The sequence below is a fragment of the Barbatula barbatula genome (assembly GCF_947034865.1).
Source record: "Barbatula barbatula genome assembly, chromosome: 19".
Lineage (NCBI taxonomy): Eukaryota > Metazoa > Chordata > Actinopteri > Cypriniformes > Nemacheilidae > Barbatula > Barbatula barbatula.
Window position 1 is genome coordinate 16,847,084 of NC_136782.1, and position 19,072 is coordinate 16,866,155.

The 19,072-nt window shown below is 39.3% G+C and overlaps 1 protein-coding gene across 1 annotated transcript; it reads left to right on the plus strand.

Annotated features, from left to right (window-relative positions):
• Positions 1-766: 766 nt before the first annotated feature.
• brca2 (BRCA2 DNA repair associated) lies at positions 767-14,534 on the plus strand. Its single transcript, XM_079481203.1, has 27 exons — positions 767-1,020; positions 1,177-1,264; positions 1,346-1,558; positions 2,505-2,556; positions 2,673-2,710; positions 2,812-2,840; positions 2,925-3,036; positions 3,118-3,173; positions 3,293-3,365; positions 3,478-4,182; positions 5,141-9,028; positions 9,113-9,217; positions 9,307-9,376; positions 9,456-9,853; positions 9,988-10,187; positions 10,288-10,475; positions 10,952-11,122; positions 11,209-11,569; positions 11,647-11,802; positions 11,875-12,022; positions 12,125-12,234; positions 12,343-12,544; positions 12,630-12,796; positions 12,939-13,077; positions 13,174-13,427; positions 13,512-13,619; positions 13,862-14,534. The coding sequence occupies exons 2-27, from the start codon at positions 1,231-1,233 to the stop codon at positions 14,204-14,206; spliced, it is 8,322 nt and encodes a 2,773-aa protein (XP_079337329.1). The 5' UTR covers positions 767-1,020; positions 1,177-1,230; the 3' UTR covers positions 14,207-14,534.
• Positions 14,535-19,072: the final 4,538 nt, after the last annotated feature.

A 19,072-nucleotide genomic window follows, 5' to 3' on the forward strand; every position in this document is an offset into this window, starting at 1 on the left:
TAAACCAGTCGATTAATTTTCCTAAGGGGGAAAAGGAAGAGTTTATTTCCAAAATGATATATCAATTTTAACAAAATACAAATCATGTTTTTATTGTGCATTCCAATATCCTTCAAACTGCAGTTGTATTGTTGTAATAACTAAAAAACTACAGCTAACTAACTCAATAAAACACAATAAAAACATGAGTTATCTCACTTTGGAACAAAACTCTTCAAATAGACAAAGTTATTTACTTTGGGGCACAGTAATACAGTATCATACAGTGAAAAATCCAACATAATAAGAATAAAATTAAATATATGTTAACACTTAAGTGATCGAATAAATCAATAATCTGAAAGAATAAACAGAACAAAGATTATGATGATTAATTGAACGCATGCATGACTATCAGTAGAATATTTAAAATAATACAAATTTGTAGTTGAATATAAAATATAACAAATGTCATACGAGAAATGCATATAACAAATTATGAAACATATTAAAAGTATTAACATAACGAAAGAAAGACATTAACCTAAAGCGTACGTTTTGGAAACGTCTCTCACTAAATCCTTGGTGTTTCGAATCTGACGTCATCACGCAGACTGTTTTTGGCAAGTTATCATAGGTAGTTAAAATAGTAAGGGTTAGGCAAGGGTTAGGTTAGGGTTTCATAAGACTTGAAACAGCAGGACTTAGTGAGAGACTTTTGAGGAAACACGATTACTTCTTTTCATTGGGGCTGCCTTTAATTTTGGCGCAGTTTCGGTTCTGTGGCGCACGTAAGCCCGCCCCACTGTGTAGACGCACGCGTTCTGATTGGCCGAGACCGCTGCTCTTCTTTTGACGACACGACGCTTACTGGCGGGATGTTAAAACCCTTATGCACGCGCCTAGTAAACAGTTCCTCTCAGTTGCGAACCATTTATGCGAATTAAAACCTTTAAACAGACACAATGAAGACTTTGCGATAAATATCGACCTGTCGGAAGTTTAAAATGACTTTCATCTTTGACTGTACGATTATTTACGGTAAACTTCCTGTCTGTTTTATTATGTTTTCCTGTTTGTAGCTTGTTCAGATAGCACGTCACGCAAAATCCAGTCAGTGTGGTTTACGTTGTATGTTGAGCATTGTAACGCTGAATTTAAAAGATGTCTTACTTTTCTTGTTTAACTGACCTGTAGGATCATAAATGAATGTGCTCGATTGAGATTTAACACGATCACACTCATGGCAGCATGTTTGAAGATTCCTTTGATCGAATTGATAAAGGTATGCACTCTTTTTTATGATTTTTATGATTGTATGATCATTTCCACTGACAGTAAACGATTTGCTTGTTTCTGTTTGAAGAACTTGGACCGCTGCATCCATTCTGGTTTGAGGAGTTGACTGCCAAAGCTTGTAGAGATGAGGATGGACCTGACATTTCAAAAGATGAGGAAGAGGAGATCAAAGCCCCAGAGATGTCAGCTCTGGACACAACGCTGTTTTCTACACCCAAAATATTCAAGCAACATTTTCAGTCTCCTGATTCCATTCGGCATGAGGATTCTCCATATGAAGGTATCACACCGGTGTTCAAAACTATCAGCTATGCCCTAATGGTTAGAGCGTTGGGTTTGGGATCAGAAGGTTGCCGGTTGTAATCTCAGTGCCAGCAGGTCATGACTGAAGGGCCCTTGAGCAAGACACCTTACCCCTGATTGCTCTGCAGTAATGTGACACTGTATAAAAAAAAAAAACTACTTGTAAGTCGCTTTGGATAAAAGGGTCTGCCAAATGAATAAATGTAAATGTAACTATATTCCCATTGATTCGGTTAGCTGATGCTTTTTATTTACATTTAGTCATTTAGCAGACGCTTTTATCCAAAGCGATTTACAGATTAGGAAACATTGGAAGCAATTATAACAACATATAACAAAATACATAAGTGCATCAAACTAGTCCATTAAAACCTAGCACAGTATAAAAAGCTAAGAATAGTGAGGTTAGTAAGTGTTTGTTTTTGTTTGTTTTTATAAAGAAGGAAAGGGAAGAGAATTAGGAAAAATTATTCAAAGTGATAGATTAGATTAGGTTAGATTAGATTAGATTCAACTTTATTGTCATTACACATAAACAAGTACAGTGTAACGAAATGTAGTTTAGGTCTAACCAGAAGTGCAATTAGCAAGTGCAGGATATACAGTTAGAATAAATACAGAATACAATATGAGAGAATATAATACAGTGGGCATGGACTATAAAAATATTTTGCAGTAGGTATGTTCTATGAAAATTTGACAGTAGGTATATACTATGAACAATATATACAGATGGCTATATACTATGAACATTAATGTAGAGGTGGATATGAGCTGTTAATAATTTAGACTAAACAGTAGTGCAAGTGACTTCAGTGTACATTATCTAAGGGAACGTTTAACGTTTTGTCTTATAAGCCGGTAATAGTCATAGTACGTAATAGTGCAGTATGTCACGCGCATCTGTTTTTGTATCCCTACAGTGACTAATGGTGTTGACTCAAGTCCTTGTCTGTTTAGCTCAGGGAAAGAAAAGTAAGTTTGTTTAATAACTATCTAGATCAAAAATCGAAACTTTAGAGTTATCAATTTAATATAGCTGGAATATGAAATTGTTACACAGGGTTAATGTGGGCTTCTTGTATTTAAAGGTTTGACAGATCCTGTGGACAACCCGGGGAGTGCTTTGGTAAGAAGTTTTCTTCCTGTTTAAAAGTGAACGGCTGTTGGAATGAATATCTAAGGTAAATATTTTGTGTAACTTGTAACATGTATGTTATTTCATTACAGGCCTTCTGGACACACCCAAAAGGCCTTTGGTAAGTTGATTTTGAAGAGTAACAAACCAAATATTATATGCCACTGTAAAGCGGTATCATAGAGCCCAGTTTGATGTCTTTCAGGTACATTCAGTAAATCAAATATCCCGGAGTCTTGGGGCACAAATCAACCCTGACCTATCCTGGACCAGTTCCTTTAACACACCATCATCATTGACTCCTACTGTAATATTACGTATGTATGCAATACATAGTGATGTGTTTTGATTCGAGGAACAGAGAACTTGCATAATTATGCTTTTCTTTTATCTCATAGCTGAAACAGAGGACCGTCCTTCATCTTCAAGTAGCCTCAAAGACAAGGAAGCAATTGTAAGCGCAAATATAAACTCTTGTGTTGATTAAACGTTTAATTTCTGTTAAGATGTGATGTGCGATGTATCATATGCTGCCACCCATCAAATTACTTCATAACTTTTTTCACACACTAGTTTGTGCGGAAACTGTTTCCATCTCTCTCGAAAGGTACTGAAAGTTCTAGTAATAGAGCCATTAAACATGATGGTGAGTGTGACACTATTGTATTAAACGTTTATTTGTTTTAATGGTTAATAATTCACAAATGATATTAAAAGGATGCATAATTGTAGTAATTTCACATTCTTTCTCTCTATAGTGATAGAGACAATCCAGACTGATGCTTTGGTTAATGCTATTCGCTCCCCAGAAGCATCTCTTGGTGCAAGCAATCTGTGGAAGCAGAGGGTGCCGCGCGCTATAGAGGATGGAAACGTGCGCACTGCGGTGCACAGCGTTCTGGATGGTGCTGAGGATGCGTTGTCCATATTCTTCAGTAACAGCACTTCTGCTCTGAGGAAGGTCAAATCTCAAGAGAGGAACAGAAAGAAAACAAATTGCTCAAATGATGGGAATTCAACTTTAGAGCCAGATAAAGAGCCAGAGGAGACTTTAAAGGAAGATGAAACCGCTAATCTGGTATCTAATAGCCCTCTCACAAACAATGATGTCATGCAATGGACCCCACTGGATTTATCAGACTCCAGTCTGAATGAAGGTCCTTCATTGGCTTTGCCTTTGATAAACAGTCACAATACTGTAGTGTCCGGTGAACCCAATGCTGGCACTTCTTACAGCTGTGTAGCAGGTAGAAGCCAGTCCTTCTTTAACAGCGTCGAAAGACTCAAGTCATGTCCAGATGCAGAAGGATCTTCTCAATGGCAGAAGTCTTTGCTGGACAGATCACCTGTTTTCATGCTCAACAGAAAACCCAGGAGGTTTGTGTATCAAGTCGCAAGCTCTGATGTATCAAACACCGGAATTAACAACAAAACATCAGTTTGTCTGGAGAAAACGGTGACCGGTAAGTTATTTTATTTTTACGCATCTGTGTAAGTTTAGGGTATCTTGATTGAAATATTAGAAATTAATCTTACAAACTTTTGACTCGAAGGCATTAATGTTTGAAATTGTTTAACAGACAAAAATAGACGTTTTCAAAGCAATAACATAAACAACCGCCCTTGCACGCTTTGTAGCCCCAATTTAACTTTGGTTGCACATATGCAAACATTGGAGTTTATTTCTGATCACATGCAGAAGAAATAACAAGTAAATTACATTAGCTAGCAAGTTAAAAGTATGTCTGGTGGCCAATATTATAGAACCGTTGCTTGGCCAAACTTAAATGCAATAACATTATACGACTCATTCAACAAATTGTTTAATACAATGATTAAACAATAAAATGAATATAAATCAAGAGTCATATGAAATATAAATATTTATATTATTAGACTCTAGCCAGAAAGATCACCAAACAAAAACCAGAAGTTAACTTCAGGCCAGGCGTGCGTGTGATGAAACCGTGTATAATTTGTCAGCGTATGTGTTTTATTTATAGTTATTTAACTAATTCACAAAGTTTTTGGTTACTTTGTAGTTTATTTTCCCCAATGTGTTATTCCATACTGATGATGATATTAACAGTATTTTCTTAAATGTGGATACAATTCATATAAAATAATATTTTATATTTAATAATAAATCTATAATAACTATGATTAACAATATTTTACTCTGGATGTGTGCAGATCGCTTTTACCTTTTTGATTAATTATGTTTTGGATACACAGCGAAAGATGTTTGAGATGTATGTACTGTTGGGACTAATGTTTGGTGCCGCAACCTTCTCTGTTTATGTAATTTTTTTTCTTAATGTTTGATCAGTTATATATATATATATATATATATATATATATATATATATATATATGACACATTTTTAACATCTTTTCCTTTTTTATGATATATTGAAACAGAAAATCCCTCTGAGAAAAAGGCGTCTTGTGTCCTTAATGAATCCAGTTTTGTCAGTGAAGATGCAGCTAATCCTCAAACACTACAGCAACCAACTGCCAGTTATCTGGATGAAGGACTAGATATGACCCAGCTTTCCAAGGCATTTGCTGAAGATTTCACTCAGGAACTGACTTCAGGAGCACTTGTTGACAGGCATGTACGGAGTGACCAAAGTGATGTGATTTCATCAGCTGTCACCACCCATATAGAGAATGCGAGACAAGTAAAACCTGAAGCAGAGTTTGAGCAGACGAAAGAAGATTTCAACAACCAGCAAGGCATTCCGGGTAATCGTGACGATAACTACACTTTAGCTGATGTATCTGTGGACTCTGCCAACGAGTCAACAGTTGTTCTTCCAACTTTTGAGATTAGTCGTGACAGTGGCTGCCCTACCACTTCTTCAGATTTGGATGGCTCCAAGATTATTTTCTCGGGCTTTAAAACTGCAAGTAACCGGAGCATCTCTATATCACGTGAGGCAATAATGATGGCCAAGGCGTCATTACATGAAGCTGTAGGTGACAGTTTGATTGACACCTTTGATGTCACTCAACATAACCACAAAACAGGACCAGTTTCAGAAAACACCAATGCAACCAGATCACCAGTGGTGCAGTCCAACTTCTCTGTGCTTTCATTAAATACTTGTGTTAGTGATGCTCGGTCCAGTCCGGGACTTATAAATTCTAAGAGCTTTAAACAGAATATTTCAAGCTGCTCTTCACCACAGTCATTCGTTTTGAACACATGTTCAAAGAGGAATATTACAGATTCAGATGTTGACCCGCAGAAAACTGGGACTCTTTTGAAGAAGAATGTGGAGAAAGACTCAGATTCATTAAAACAAATTCATAAAAAACTGGAATTCACAAGAGGTGCTGAAAGACAGACCGTGTTAGACAATAGCACACACAAACCAGGATTGGACACCAGCCGGCACGATGCTGAGAACTGCCCCTTGACAGCATCACAAAAAGCAGATGTCACAGAATTGTGCAATCTTTTGGAGGACGAAGATAGTCAATACGAATTCGACCAGGTCAAACACAAAAAGTTTGCATCAGACAGCCACACCGCCGAGAAAGAGTGGGACCCCAATATACTTAACGGTATTGACTTTGATGATAGTTTTAATTCTGATGTTTTGAATGTAAATCATCAAATCAAGATTGATGCCTCTACGATAAACACTTCTATTCACAGACACAAGGAGCATGAATGTGCTTCGGTACAAATCGTATATGTTGACAAATTATGCAACGTATCAAAGGAAATCCGAAATGAGGTGCCTTTTTCAAAGACTGAACACAATTTAGTTGATGGGATGAATATTTATTTCGGTAAAGAAAGTCAATCAAACTGTTTTGGTTTTAAAACTGCTACAGGGAAAGTAATAAGCATCTCAGGAACGAGTTTAAACAAAGCCAAGCACTTTTTTGAAGAGCATGATGATAATAGAAAAGACAACAAGGCAGAGACAGACGTACTAAAGCCAGAGCAATCTAAAGAACATGCAACGGTGTCTTCAACCAGTACTTCAGAGTGTATGGACAAGAAATATATTGCCCAGTTTCAGTTAAATCAAGATGCAAATCAAGCTCTCAACGTAAATGAGAAAGTGGTTGGAGATGCAGAAACTGAGCAGAATTGTTTAGAAGGAAAAGCAGATATTGTCTCAAATAGCCATTTTGGATTTAGTACTGCTCGAGGAAAGCAGTTGAAAGTATCCCAAACGGCCCTTGTAAAGGCAAGAAAACTTCTTAATGATGTTGACAGCTTTGAGGCGTCAGAACCTCAGGAACTCATTTTCCACACTTCTGGAAGACATGCTGACTCAATGTCAACAACCACCCTTCAGAAAACAAAAGCCGTTTCTTGGCATGAAACCTCTGTAAATATAAATCAGTCCGACTCTGAAAAGATAAATCAAGTTTCAAACGTTACGGATATTCCTTCCTTCGAATGTAAGAACTTAATCCAAGAACAGAAATCTGGCAATGATGCTAAAGGAATTTTCACAAACATTTGTCCCCCCAAAACTTGCCAGCCATTGTCAGTGCATGGTTTTGGCTTTCAGACAGCTAGTGGGAAAGAAGTTTCAGTTTCAGCTGAGGCACTTGAAAAGTCCAAGACCGTATTCATAGAATGCGATGAAAATGTTGACTTCTTAGAAGCTGCAATAATAAACGAAAATAATGATAAACTAGATGTTGAAATCCTCAAACAAACTAATGGATTTACATCCACAAGTGGTACATTTTTCAAAGCGGTGCTCGAGGTGGCAAAAGCTGTTTGCAAAGACTCTGATCTTATTAATGAACGCTGTGATGAGGCAAACGAAAGAAGTGATTTCTTCGTGAAAACATGTCATGGTGATAGAGTTCAAGACAGTAAACATTCTTCTTTGGACCAGCAACCCCCTCAAGAAGAAAGATGCTTGCAGACAGCCAAAGAATGTAATAAAGACCTTCAAACTAACTTCTTTAAGGATGATTCTGAACCTCTTGACAGCGGTAAAGAGGTATCTGTCTTTGCTGAATCACTTCAGAGAGCTAAGGAAGTGCTGAATGATCCAGTTGATGTTATCTCATGTAATAATGGCTCTAGAGGGGAGAAACAAATTGTGAATAACCAAACAGAGACCAGTTCTTCAGGAAACCACAATGGATTCTCTACAACATGTGGAAAAAATATGACCGTTTCTAACACTGCTATGGAAAGGGATGAGTATCTGTTTAAAGATTGCAAAGAGAAAAGTTTAGCATCTGAGGATCTTCAGAATCAAAGCTGTCTACGCACTGCTAGTGGCAAAGAAGTTACCGCATCAGACAAGGAGCTCATTTTTGAGTCTGACACTAAAATTAATTTCAATTTACAAAATGGACAAGATGGTCTGATGTTAGAGAAGGTCTCATCTGAATCCTCAGGAGACCACAAAGGATTCTGCACAGCCGGAGGGAAGAGGGTGGCCATCTCTGCTACTGCACTACAAAGGGCTAAGACTCTCTTTAAAGAATGTGAAGATGAAGGTTTAATATCTGAGGATCTCCAGAACCAAAACTGTAAAGGCTTCAGCACTGCTACTGTCTCAGAAAAGGCCTTGCATGAGGTTAAAGCAGCTGGTTTAGTGGACTCATCTTTTAGCCACAAGTCTAAAAGTAATGCGAGTGGGTGTCATAAAAACTTGTGTGAAATAAGTGTCCCGTCTGAAACTGCGAGTTCTTCAGATGGACACAGAGGATTCTGTACAGCAGGTGGGAAGAATGTGACTGTATCCACTTCTGCACTTCAAAGGGCCAAGAGTCTCTTTCATGATTGTGACGAGAAAGTCCAAACTAAAGCTGGGAGATCTCATGCGACAAGTGAGGACATAGGGAATGAAAACCAGTTTGACCAAAATTACGGTTTCAGCACAGCCAGTGGTAAAGATGTGCCTATATCAAAGGTTGCACTTGAGGAAGCCACCAAACTACTCCGAGATTGTGATGTCCAACAAGTAAATTACACCGATAACCATTCACTAGAGACTAAATCACACCAGGATCCTCCCATAATGCTGGATAGATCTAGAGACGAAGAATCCAAAACCATCTCACCCCCAAAGAAAGTAGTTCTGAATGAACCTGCACAACTGGACTTGCACTCTTTGGACTTCAACAGTTGCACAGAAACCCAGCAGGAATACTTTGAACAGGAAGCTATGGCTTGCACCAAAGCGTTATTGGCAGATGATGACCTTAATGAACCGCCAGGGTTGTTGCCATCAGCAAGTCCATCTGTTCATGATCTACATACACAGGAACAAAACAGAAAGAAACGTCAACTAGATGCCAGCAGTATAGATGGTACGGCTTAATGTTTTGTCAGAATATCGTGTTGATCTTTATGTTTTGAAGCAATTACATCAACTAATATAGTTCATCCTTCAGATTCATGTCAACCACCTTTGAAAAGACATCAACTCTCTGAGTTTGACCAGACTGTTGCTTGTGACAAATTCTCTGTCCCGACCCCAGTGAAAAGCTTTCCAAATGGTAAGATCTCTTAAAACATTTTATAACACTGGCTCATTTGCTTTTTTGAAATTAAAACTAACTAACTAATTCTGAAATCCTTCTTGTAGGAACCATAAAAGCCAGAAGTGTCTTTAGATACAGCGTCCGCCTCCAGCCTAATGTCACACGTTCAAATCAGTAAGTTGTGTGCTTTGTTTAACACTAAACTCTTTTCACAAGAAGTCTTAATTTGTTACTTATTCACCCATATTTGCAGGAATTTGGATAACCAAAAGTCAAACGACTGTGTACAGCACTCTTCTACTGCAACTTTCCAAAAAAGAAAACCGGCAGTTTTTGTGCCCCCCTTTAAAAGAAATAAGAAGCAGGAGACATCAGATGGTCAGGATGCCTCTAAAGTGTCCGGTGCTTTTATCCCAGACGATATCAAAGACGATACTTGTCATAGTGATGGCTTGATCAAGAATCCATGCGAATCTAAACCTCAGGTAGACTCCTGTACAATACAGGAAAATACAGTGACAACCTCTACACCAAGTACCCACAGCATTGAACAGTATTGTGGTGAGAATGACCAACGTGAGGCTTCTGGGACAGAAGAAAGTGTTTCAGTGGCAAACTTACCTTTGAAGAATCTTGACTCTGAAGAGAGAGGTACCCATTTCCTGTTACCCATTTAGTAAGCGTAGTTATTACTGTATTATATTTTTGCGTTTAATATCAAATTGTTCATACGGATAAGAGATGCAATTTTTATGAAAAAATCTACAAATACGCCTTTTTTCCAGGGGTGTTCGATACAGATGCATGTCAGGAGATCTTCCAGCTAGCCAGGGATATGCAAGACATGAGGCTTCAGAAAACAAAAAGGCAAACTATTCGTCCGTTACCTGGCCGCATTTACCTTGCTAAAACCTCAGGTGTCTCCAGAATTAGTCTAAGAGATGCTGTGGGTCACAAATATCCAGTTCGATACAGTCCAGAGGAGGTAGATTTATAAAACTTATTTGTATTTCCAAGTTTTTGGTTTAGTTAATTCAGAGCTTTGTAAATGTACTTAATACTTATTTCTTCCTTCGCTTACTTAGCTGAACCAGCATGGAGTGCATCACAAAGTCTCCCAGATAACCAGTGAAAATGCAGAAGCATTTCGATTTGACTGTAAAGATTTCTTCAAGCGTGAGCTCCTTATGGAGTCTGGAACTGTACAGCTGGCTGATGGAGGATGGTTGGTTCCAGATAGTAAGGGCACTGTAGGCAAAGAGGAGATTTGCAGGTAAGCAAGTCAATGCTTATGGACATCTAATACTGTCAATACAAATTTTATGTTCTGATAATGGCACAAGTTTAAAGGTGCAGTGTGTACTTGTTTGGAGGATCTATTGATGGAAATGCAATATAATATACATGACTATGTTTTTAGAGTTGTTTAAAGACCTTCCATAACAAAGTGTTAATGTTTTCATTACCTTTACAATGAGGTATTTCAATCTACATACACCACAGGTGCCCTTACATGTTATTCACAGTGTTGTTTCTACAGTAGCCCTAAATGGACAAACTGCTTTACAGAGCGCGTTTCTTAAATGTGTTATCTCCTTAAACAAAGAAACAAAAATCTGGCGACATCTTAATTATATGTCAGCCACCATAGTGCTTTGAAAGGGAGGGGTGGGGTGAGCTATTGGTTGCAATTCGCAACCTTACCGACAGATCCTGTAAAATTTCAAACACTGCACTATTTTTTGTCAGAGCACTATATGACACCCCTGGCGTTGATCCAAAACTGATCAGCAACGCTTGGGTGTTCAACCACTACCGTTGGATTGTATGGAAGAGGGCGTCCATGGAAAGAGCCTTTCCAGATTTGATGGGAAGGCTGTGTTTGACTCCAGAGCAAGTACTTCTGCAGTTAAAATTCAGGTATTGAACTTATAACAACTGTGTAAGGCTCATAATAAAGATTTTGTAACAACCATAACTATTTGGTATATTTCACTTGCGCTTAGATATGATGTGGAGGTGGACCGCAGTCTAAGACCTTCTCTCAGGAGGATCATGGAGCGAGATGACACTCCTGCTAAGACATTAGTGCTCTGTTTATGTGGTGTTGTTAAACTTTCAAATCCAAATGTAGAGAAGCCAGTGAAAACTGATGACAGATCAGTTGACGCAAAAAAGGTGTCGACCCTGATCTGGCTCACGGACGGCTGGTACGCCATCAAAGGCCTTTTGGACATTCCACTCTCTACCATGCTAAATAACGGTCATCTCAGAATCGGTGATAAGGTTGTGATCAATGGGGCAGAGTTGGTGGGTTCCCAAGAAGCCTGTCCTCCTCTGGAAGCTCCTGAATCTCTGATGCTAAAGGTGAGATTGAGTAGATATTTTTGAGAAGATCATAATATTGCTGCAAGCCTCGGTTTGATTGTGAAATTTGAATGTAGATTTCAGCCAACAGCACAAGACGGGTTCGGTGGGACACTAAATTGGGGTACTATCGTGACCCCCGACCTTTTAGGCTGCCACTCTCGTCACTTTTTGCTGCTGGTGGTGTTGTGAGCTGTGTGGACATTATGTTATTGAGAACTTACCCTACTCAGGTCTGCTTCATCTTATCAGCTCTATATGCATGTTTTTAAATCAACCAAACACTTGATATTCTCATCAAACAGTGGATGGAGAAGAAGCCCAACGGTGTCTTCATATTTCGAAATGACCGCGCTGAAGATCGAGAGGCCAGAATACACAGCAACTTAAAGCACAAAACCATGGAGCTCCTGATTTCCAAAATACAAGCCCAGATCGAAAAAGAGATGGAGGGTAGGACTTCACCAATTTGTTTGACATTTATTTACCATATTTACATTAAACTGGATCAAAAGCTTTGATATGAGCATTTTTTGTTCTATTGTACTTTATAAGGTAAGACGAAAAGCCAAGGCAGAAAGAGGACATTTAGTCGACATGAGATTGAAGCTCTGCAGGATGGGGAAGAGCTGTATGAAGCAATGGACTGTGACCCAGCTGTTGAGGTAAAGCTTCCTACACCCCATTAACATAACTAAAAATTACAAAGCGGAAGGCAACAAAACAAATCGAACATAAACTTCTGTATAACCGCAAATGCACTGTTTGAGTAGACTCATCTAAGCGAGAAGCAGATGGACGCAGTGAGTAAGTTCAGATGCTGTCTGGGGGAGATAAGGCAGGCAGACCTTCAGGAGCGTGTACAGAAGGCCATGAAAGAGGCGCAGGAGGCAGAAGGCGGCTGCCGTGATCGAGATGTCACTTCTGTTTGGAAGCTCAGCGTTGTAGATGCCAATGATATGCAGAGCAACTGCGGTGAGTCAACCGGAAAACATCTTTGTTTTAGATGCTGAAGGACTCCATTTAATCTGTCGTGCTTGTGTGCATTTACATTTTCTAGTTTACACACTGAATATCTGGCGCCCTTCAGCAGATTTGTATAGCCTGCTAAAAGAGGGCCGCAGATACAGGGTGTATCACCTCGCCACATCAGAGAGCAAGAAACGCTCGGGTGTTGCTAATATTCAGCTCACTGCCACTAAGAAAACACTGTTTCAGGATGTTGAGGTAAACAGGAGTTTATTCACTTACCTTTTGGGTCTCCTTGTCCTGTAGAGTTTAGATCTAACATGAAACCAAAATCGAATACAGTTATTTTGCCGTATTGTGTCCATATATACATTAAACATTAATGATGTCATTGATCCAGGTGACTCCAGAATGGTTACGTATGCATTTCCACGCGAGATTGTGCGTAAGCTTCAGGGAACTTCAGAACCCTCAGTTGATCTCTCCCTGTGGTGAAGTGGACATTGTGGGATATATAGTCTCCATCGTGGACAAACAAGGTTTGTTCCTTGGTGTCTTTTTTCATAAAGCATCTGCTGTCACGTGTACTTGAGTCGCTTAACATCTCCTTTACAACTGTTTAAATGTCTTCTCAGGTAATTCTCCAGTCCTGCACCTCATGGATGACAAGTTTGACTTGGTCTCTGTGAGAACCTCTGTTGGTTTGGTGCAGTTGGCCATAGAGGAGCTGGTCAAGCCTCGTGCGTTGGTTGCTTTAAGTAACCTTCAACTGAGAACGCTGTCTGGACCTGTTCCCTGCCTTTACGCTGGAGAACTAGCTCTCTTCTCCATAAACCCAAAAGAGTCCCATCTTCAGGAAGCTATGGTCCATCTGAAGAGTTTCGTCCAGGTTAAAGAAGCAGTGGCTTTTGATATTTCTCTTGTTTAATTTTTTCTGTCTTTATAAAATCAAAATGTAACTTGTTTTTTATAGACATGTGAGGAGTTTTTTAGCATTGCGGAGGAGAAGATGTCTAATATATTTACTTCAGGGGTCTCTGGGTCTTTTCAGTCTCCTAGAATTCCTGGTGTGTCTAATCGGGTTAGTAAGAGTTTTGTTTTTAATGTGGTGTTAGATAGAATTTATTAGAGAGGTAAAAAAGTTAAGCAAAAGTGAGCAACTTCTTTGCAAAGCACATAAATACAAAAATGCTCGGGCAAAATGTAATGTAATCTAGAAGTTTATTGATTAACATTAAGATGTACATTCATTACGTTGTATATACTGATGTATATTCACTGAATGTGATATTAATATATTATGCCCTGTATTGACATTCCCAGGTGACCCCTCAGCAGAAAGGCAGAGTTTTCTCGCCATTCACTCCTGTATCTACGAGTGACTGTGAGGCCAAAGACCCCAAGAGCGTAAAGAGAAAGCGAGGTTTGGTGTACCTGTCCCGCATCCCGTCCCCTCCACCCCTCACTCCTCTAAAAACGAATGCTTCTCCCTGCATTAACAAGACCTTCAATCCCCCACGGAGATCTGTGACCCCGAAGCCTCTGGAGAAGGAGCGTGACTCACCCTCGGCCACGCGTTCTCCGCCGGGAGATGAGGAGTTGGTTCCGGATGAGGAGCTGGTGATGATCGACACCCAGGCATTACTGGATGGGTTAAAGGAAGGTTGATGGGAAAGTTGTGACCATCTCGAAACACTATGTGTTCGAGGCATTGAGAACCATAAATGCAGATTGGTTCTGAAAAATAGTGTTCATACTGTCGTTGCTGTGAAAGCACCTCACGACTGCTTTCCGACTTTGGCCTGGTGCCAAATACAAAGGAAGTGCATCATTTTACAAATGCCATAACAGTTTTAAATTTCAAGTTCAATTTCTTGGTGTATTTGCACAAGTGTAGTTTCTGTAAAGTTAGGACTGTTCAGGAAATAATTATATGTCAAATGTATAATAAATATTGTAATTTTTATTAAAAGCTGGAATTTTTTCGTCTTATTGTAGACTTTAGATGTTATTTATGGTTGTTGTGTACAGCTTTACAAGCTCTGTAAGTAAACAGCAGGTGGCGCCCCAACACCTGCCCTTGATTTGCGTCTATACACTGTTCAACTCTGTAGCATGATGTGAACTCTTATCTGGAGCTTTCTTATTCAGTCTGAAAAACTGAAAATAGAAACATGTATCCGTTCCCGAATAACCACCGAAAATTGGCAGCGCAGAACGTAGCGATTAAGAAAAACAAAAATGTTCTTTATCTTCGAAGAAAAAACTCAAGTTTAAATATCAGACCGCAAAGACACAAAACATTTTCTTTCAAACAGCACATTGTCATATTTAATCATTTTGGATCAAACTATTAGAAATCCCGCCATTTAATGTCGAATTTGATACAGGCACCGGCTCGATCCCCAAATTAATTTGAAGGATTTTCGAAATGTAAAAACAAACCAATTATGTATCCCGTCTTTAAGGAATGCATCAAAACACCACAGACATGCGAGATTTGAGGTCCAGAGCTCCCATAAGCTGCCATCAGTGGCTTGCCTGCGCAGTTTTTAGTTTAACATCCATCATCTCATTATTGGGAATGTGCTAACTCAGCTCACATCCAGCTCTATTTTAAGCACTTTGGCCCACAATGTTAAAGATAGGCGATGTTCTTGGTGTGTAGCAAAGAGACATAGAAGATGATATCTGTCAGCGGTTAACAGAGAATAGAATTATCATGGCCAAAATTGTTTTCACGAGCCCAGATCTGAATACTTGTGGCAGAACGAAGTCTGAAGAATACTCGAGCCCGCCACCCAACATCACCTCCCAACATCTAAGCTACAATCTTTCAGCTAAAACCTTTAACCGTTACACTATCACCCCCCATTATCTTTGACTATCGATGCTTTTGTACAAGTGAAGATAGTACGGGGGTTTAATTATCTCCATTACTACAGAAAATCTAAGACCCCCTTCATCCACCCTGAGCTTCCCTAATCCACCCTCCTAACCAGTTTCTGGCAGCACCATCTCATGAATGAATGAGACCTCAGAAGAATCTGAATGAAGTAACCTGAAGGAGTACTGCGATGGGGACGGGACACTTGATATTCCCATATCCTCTCTGTAACCCCGGCACACTGAATGAATTAAGCGTCCCACTTAGCCGTTGCAGTGGAGGGCCAGATCGTGTGATTTAGACTAGACTCTTATCTAACAACTACTCATTCAGGGACTTTTAACAGCAGCTGTAAAACAATGTTATAAAACAGTTACCTGAGTATTTCACCCCAAGAATACAGAGATTTGCACTAAAATGCATTACTTAATGGAGTGAAGGTGAATTGCTGTTAATCTTATGGTAAGAGTATGTTGCGTTAGAAAGCAGTCGATTCCTTTTTTAGTCTTTCTTTTTATGAAACTGGTTTCAGGATTACAGCTAGGACAAGCAGCACTCAAGGAATTTGTATAGGCCGTTTATGCACATCTTGGTTCAGAGGCGCAATGAGATCTGACGTAAAGATTGTGTGCCGCCATTACACGTGTAGTTTTTCATCTATACATGTTCAAAGTGTACCATCAGGGTGAGTAAAATCAGTCCTTTTGGGGCAAACTATTCCAGGTTTTCATGTTGCTTTAATTAAGCCTTGTGGTTTGGTCAAGCACACAGCGATCTTCCTGTTCCTCACCGTTCATGGCCGTTTGAACTTTCGCTCCCAAATCATCCCTTCACTTCTCCCCTTTTTATTTAATTTCCATCTCTTCCTCCGTAACCCCTCATTGCACCTCTTCCACCCTCTTTCAGCAGATATCCAGTGGAAATGAGCTTCACAGCCTGTTGACCTTGTAAACCCACCACCTGAGGTCTGAACCATCGGATCCTGCAGCGTGACCCGAGTCTTCACCCCGTTGTAAATCTTTTGTCACTTCCTCTTTTTATTTTTGTACTTGGATCTCATGAACACACAGTATCCAGGATGAGGAAGGTATACAATTTGGAGTTTGGAATTTTGTGGCTGGTTTAGTTTAACTCATCCTGGTTTATTTTGCATCCCGAATGAGAATTCTATTTGATTCACTTACAAGCTGGGTATTGATGGGCCATGCAGTCAGTGATGTAAATATAGTCTCGTGAAGTGAAGGTGCTGGAAGTCATAAAACGCTAAACAAAACTTTGATGGAAATGAAATGGAGCGGTTAACTGCTGTGCTTTATTCTCTGTGCGCCTGACATTTTTTTTTCATCAGGGCCCTTTATAGCAGATCGTCCTTAAAGAGATACAAATTCTGGCATCATTTAAGACAGGTATGACTTTCTTCTATGAGCACAAATTTGTTTTTGTATCCATACACTGTAAAAAAATCACATTTAAAATAAGACATTTTCTCACAACTAGGGTGCTTATTTTGTGTAATTTTATGTTTTTGATCATATTTTCATAAACTAACTATAAAAAAATCAGAAATAAACCGTAAAATAAAAAACGACTTCCTTTAGATTTACATGTATTCCTTGTTTTCCTCTAAAAGTTTTTGACCGTATTTTAAAAAAATCATGACATTTCTGAAAGAATATATATTAATTTGTGTTTGTGAGGATGATAATGATGAAAAACTTTTTGTTCTGAACTGTCCCTTTAAATGCATTTTTAATAAAACATAGCTTGGCACCTCCTTAAGATCACTTCATCCTATGTGATGACTCGCATATCACACTGGCATCCATTGTTCTCTTAAAATCGTTTGGGACGCCACCCGTGGATGTAGTCGCAACATTAAATATTAAGAATGCCTCGTCTCATTTACCTTCAGAGTTCTCGTCTCATCCGTGCTTCATCCCGGGGACAGTTGCTCGGATCTTATCATTTTTTCCAAACATTTTTTTGTTTTAATTATATGAGGATTTAGTCTATGTTGAGCTAATGAAGTCATCCAGATCAGGATTTAATCTGTTCTAAACGGAATCCAAAATAAATTGGTGGGAAGGTTCGGGGTGATGCATGTCTCGGCTGCTTAGAAACCGCATGAGAGCTTATGATGTCCAACATCTTGGCACATCAGCAGGGTAGAAGAGAGGTGAAATTTCATCCTGCTATTGAAACTCTAAGACTAGACCAACAGGTCAGGACTCAAGCCAGTTATTCCGCCCATGATGATCTTAAGCAGTTTGTAATTTTCTATTTGTCTTTTCTGAGGAAAAATGTGCTTTGTAGAGCGGAAAAATTAATCTGCAGTGTTTGGGTTGTGATTTCCTACATGAAAACAAATAGATTTTTGTCCCATAACATTTTCAAATCAGTTCCATAGTTTGGAGTTTCTGTGTGACAGATGTTGGGTTTTGTTCAGTGCTGCGTGCCGGCGCCCAGTCACTGTTTCTGATGCCCGCTCACCTTTATTGCTGATCTCATGTCTTCCACAGTAAATTCTTGTGTTGAGAGTAATTCTGCTCAACATCATTTATGACTGTCTCCCAGACGTTGTGCCTCATTAGAACCGGTCTCCAGAGTGCTCAGGCCTCCCAGAGGACCCGAGGTGTTTTCTTAAGCTCCACACTGGAGGAAGCTGTGTGGTCCCAACAGCCTCTTTCAGGCCTGTAAATGCTGCAGTTATTTTCAGTGTACTCCAACTTCTGAAAATACCTCCTCTCTAAAACAAGATGCCATGCTCCAAGAGACTGCTCAGTTTTGACCATCGTACCATAGTAAGTTGAAGGAATTGTGTTAAAAATGAAGTATGTTGAGACAAGTCTTTTGGGTTGTATAGTCAAGTCAAGTCAAGTCAGCTTTATTTATATAGCGCTTTTTACAATTTCCATTGTTACAAAGCAGCTGTACAAGAAAACATTGACTGTAAGTAAAACATAAAAGGTTATGGAAGTCAAAACACAGGTCAAATATCAGACACACAATAAATTCCTATATGCAGAGTTAATTAAATAAGACTATCAAATTCTAGCAGCCCCCCCGGCCAGGCAAAGGCCTAACCAGGGGATTCCAGTTCCCCTCTGTCAAAAACTGCAGCCTCTGCACAAGCTCCACAGTGCATGCACAACAAGGCAAAATAAAAAAAGTTAGATTTAAAATTATCGTTAATAATCTAATAGCGACTGAAGTTTTGTAGAGTCGTCACGTCCTTCGTCCAGCATTTGTCAGGTCTGGGAATGGATTGTGCCCTGCCCGCTCCGGTAACCTTGGACTGTGTCCTGCCCGCTCTGGTAACAAATTGGTACTTTTTATAATTCTTTACAAGAATTCTGGATTGGTGGTACATCACCAATTCAGAACTAATTCCATTAATCAATTTAACTGAGCAATTTATGATAAGAAATGTTAATGTCACGGTGTTCAGAAGACCACTTGGCTGTATCATTGTAGATTTATCATGTTAATCATAGCTGTGAAAGACAAAAGCAAAGAGAGTGTTTCAATGAAGGAACTTCTGTACAATATCACTGACACTTCGTGCGTTTTAGGACTAGTCATGATGATAATAGGCCTACAGCAGCCAAATCCACCAAAGGGATCAAAGATCGCTTTCCTCCTAACAA

Coding starts and splice junctions, on each gene's coding strand:
- brca2 (XM_079481203.1), top strand. CDS start 1,231: ATGTTTGAAGATTCCTTTGATCGAATTGATAAAG. Junction 3,174..3,292: donor TCAAAGACAAGGAAGCAATT/GTAAGCGCAAAT, acceptor TTCACACACTAG/TTTGTGCGGAAACTGTTTCC. Junction 12,235..12,342: donor ACTGTGACCCAGCTGTTGAG/GTAAAGCTTCCT, acceptor CTGTTTGAGTAG/ACTCATCTAAGCGAGAAGCA.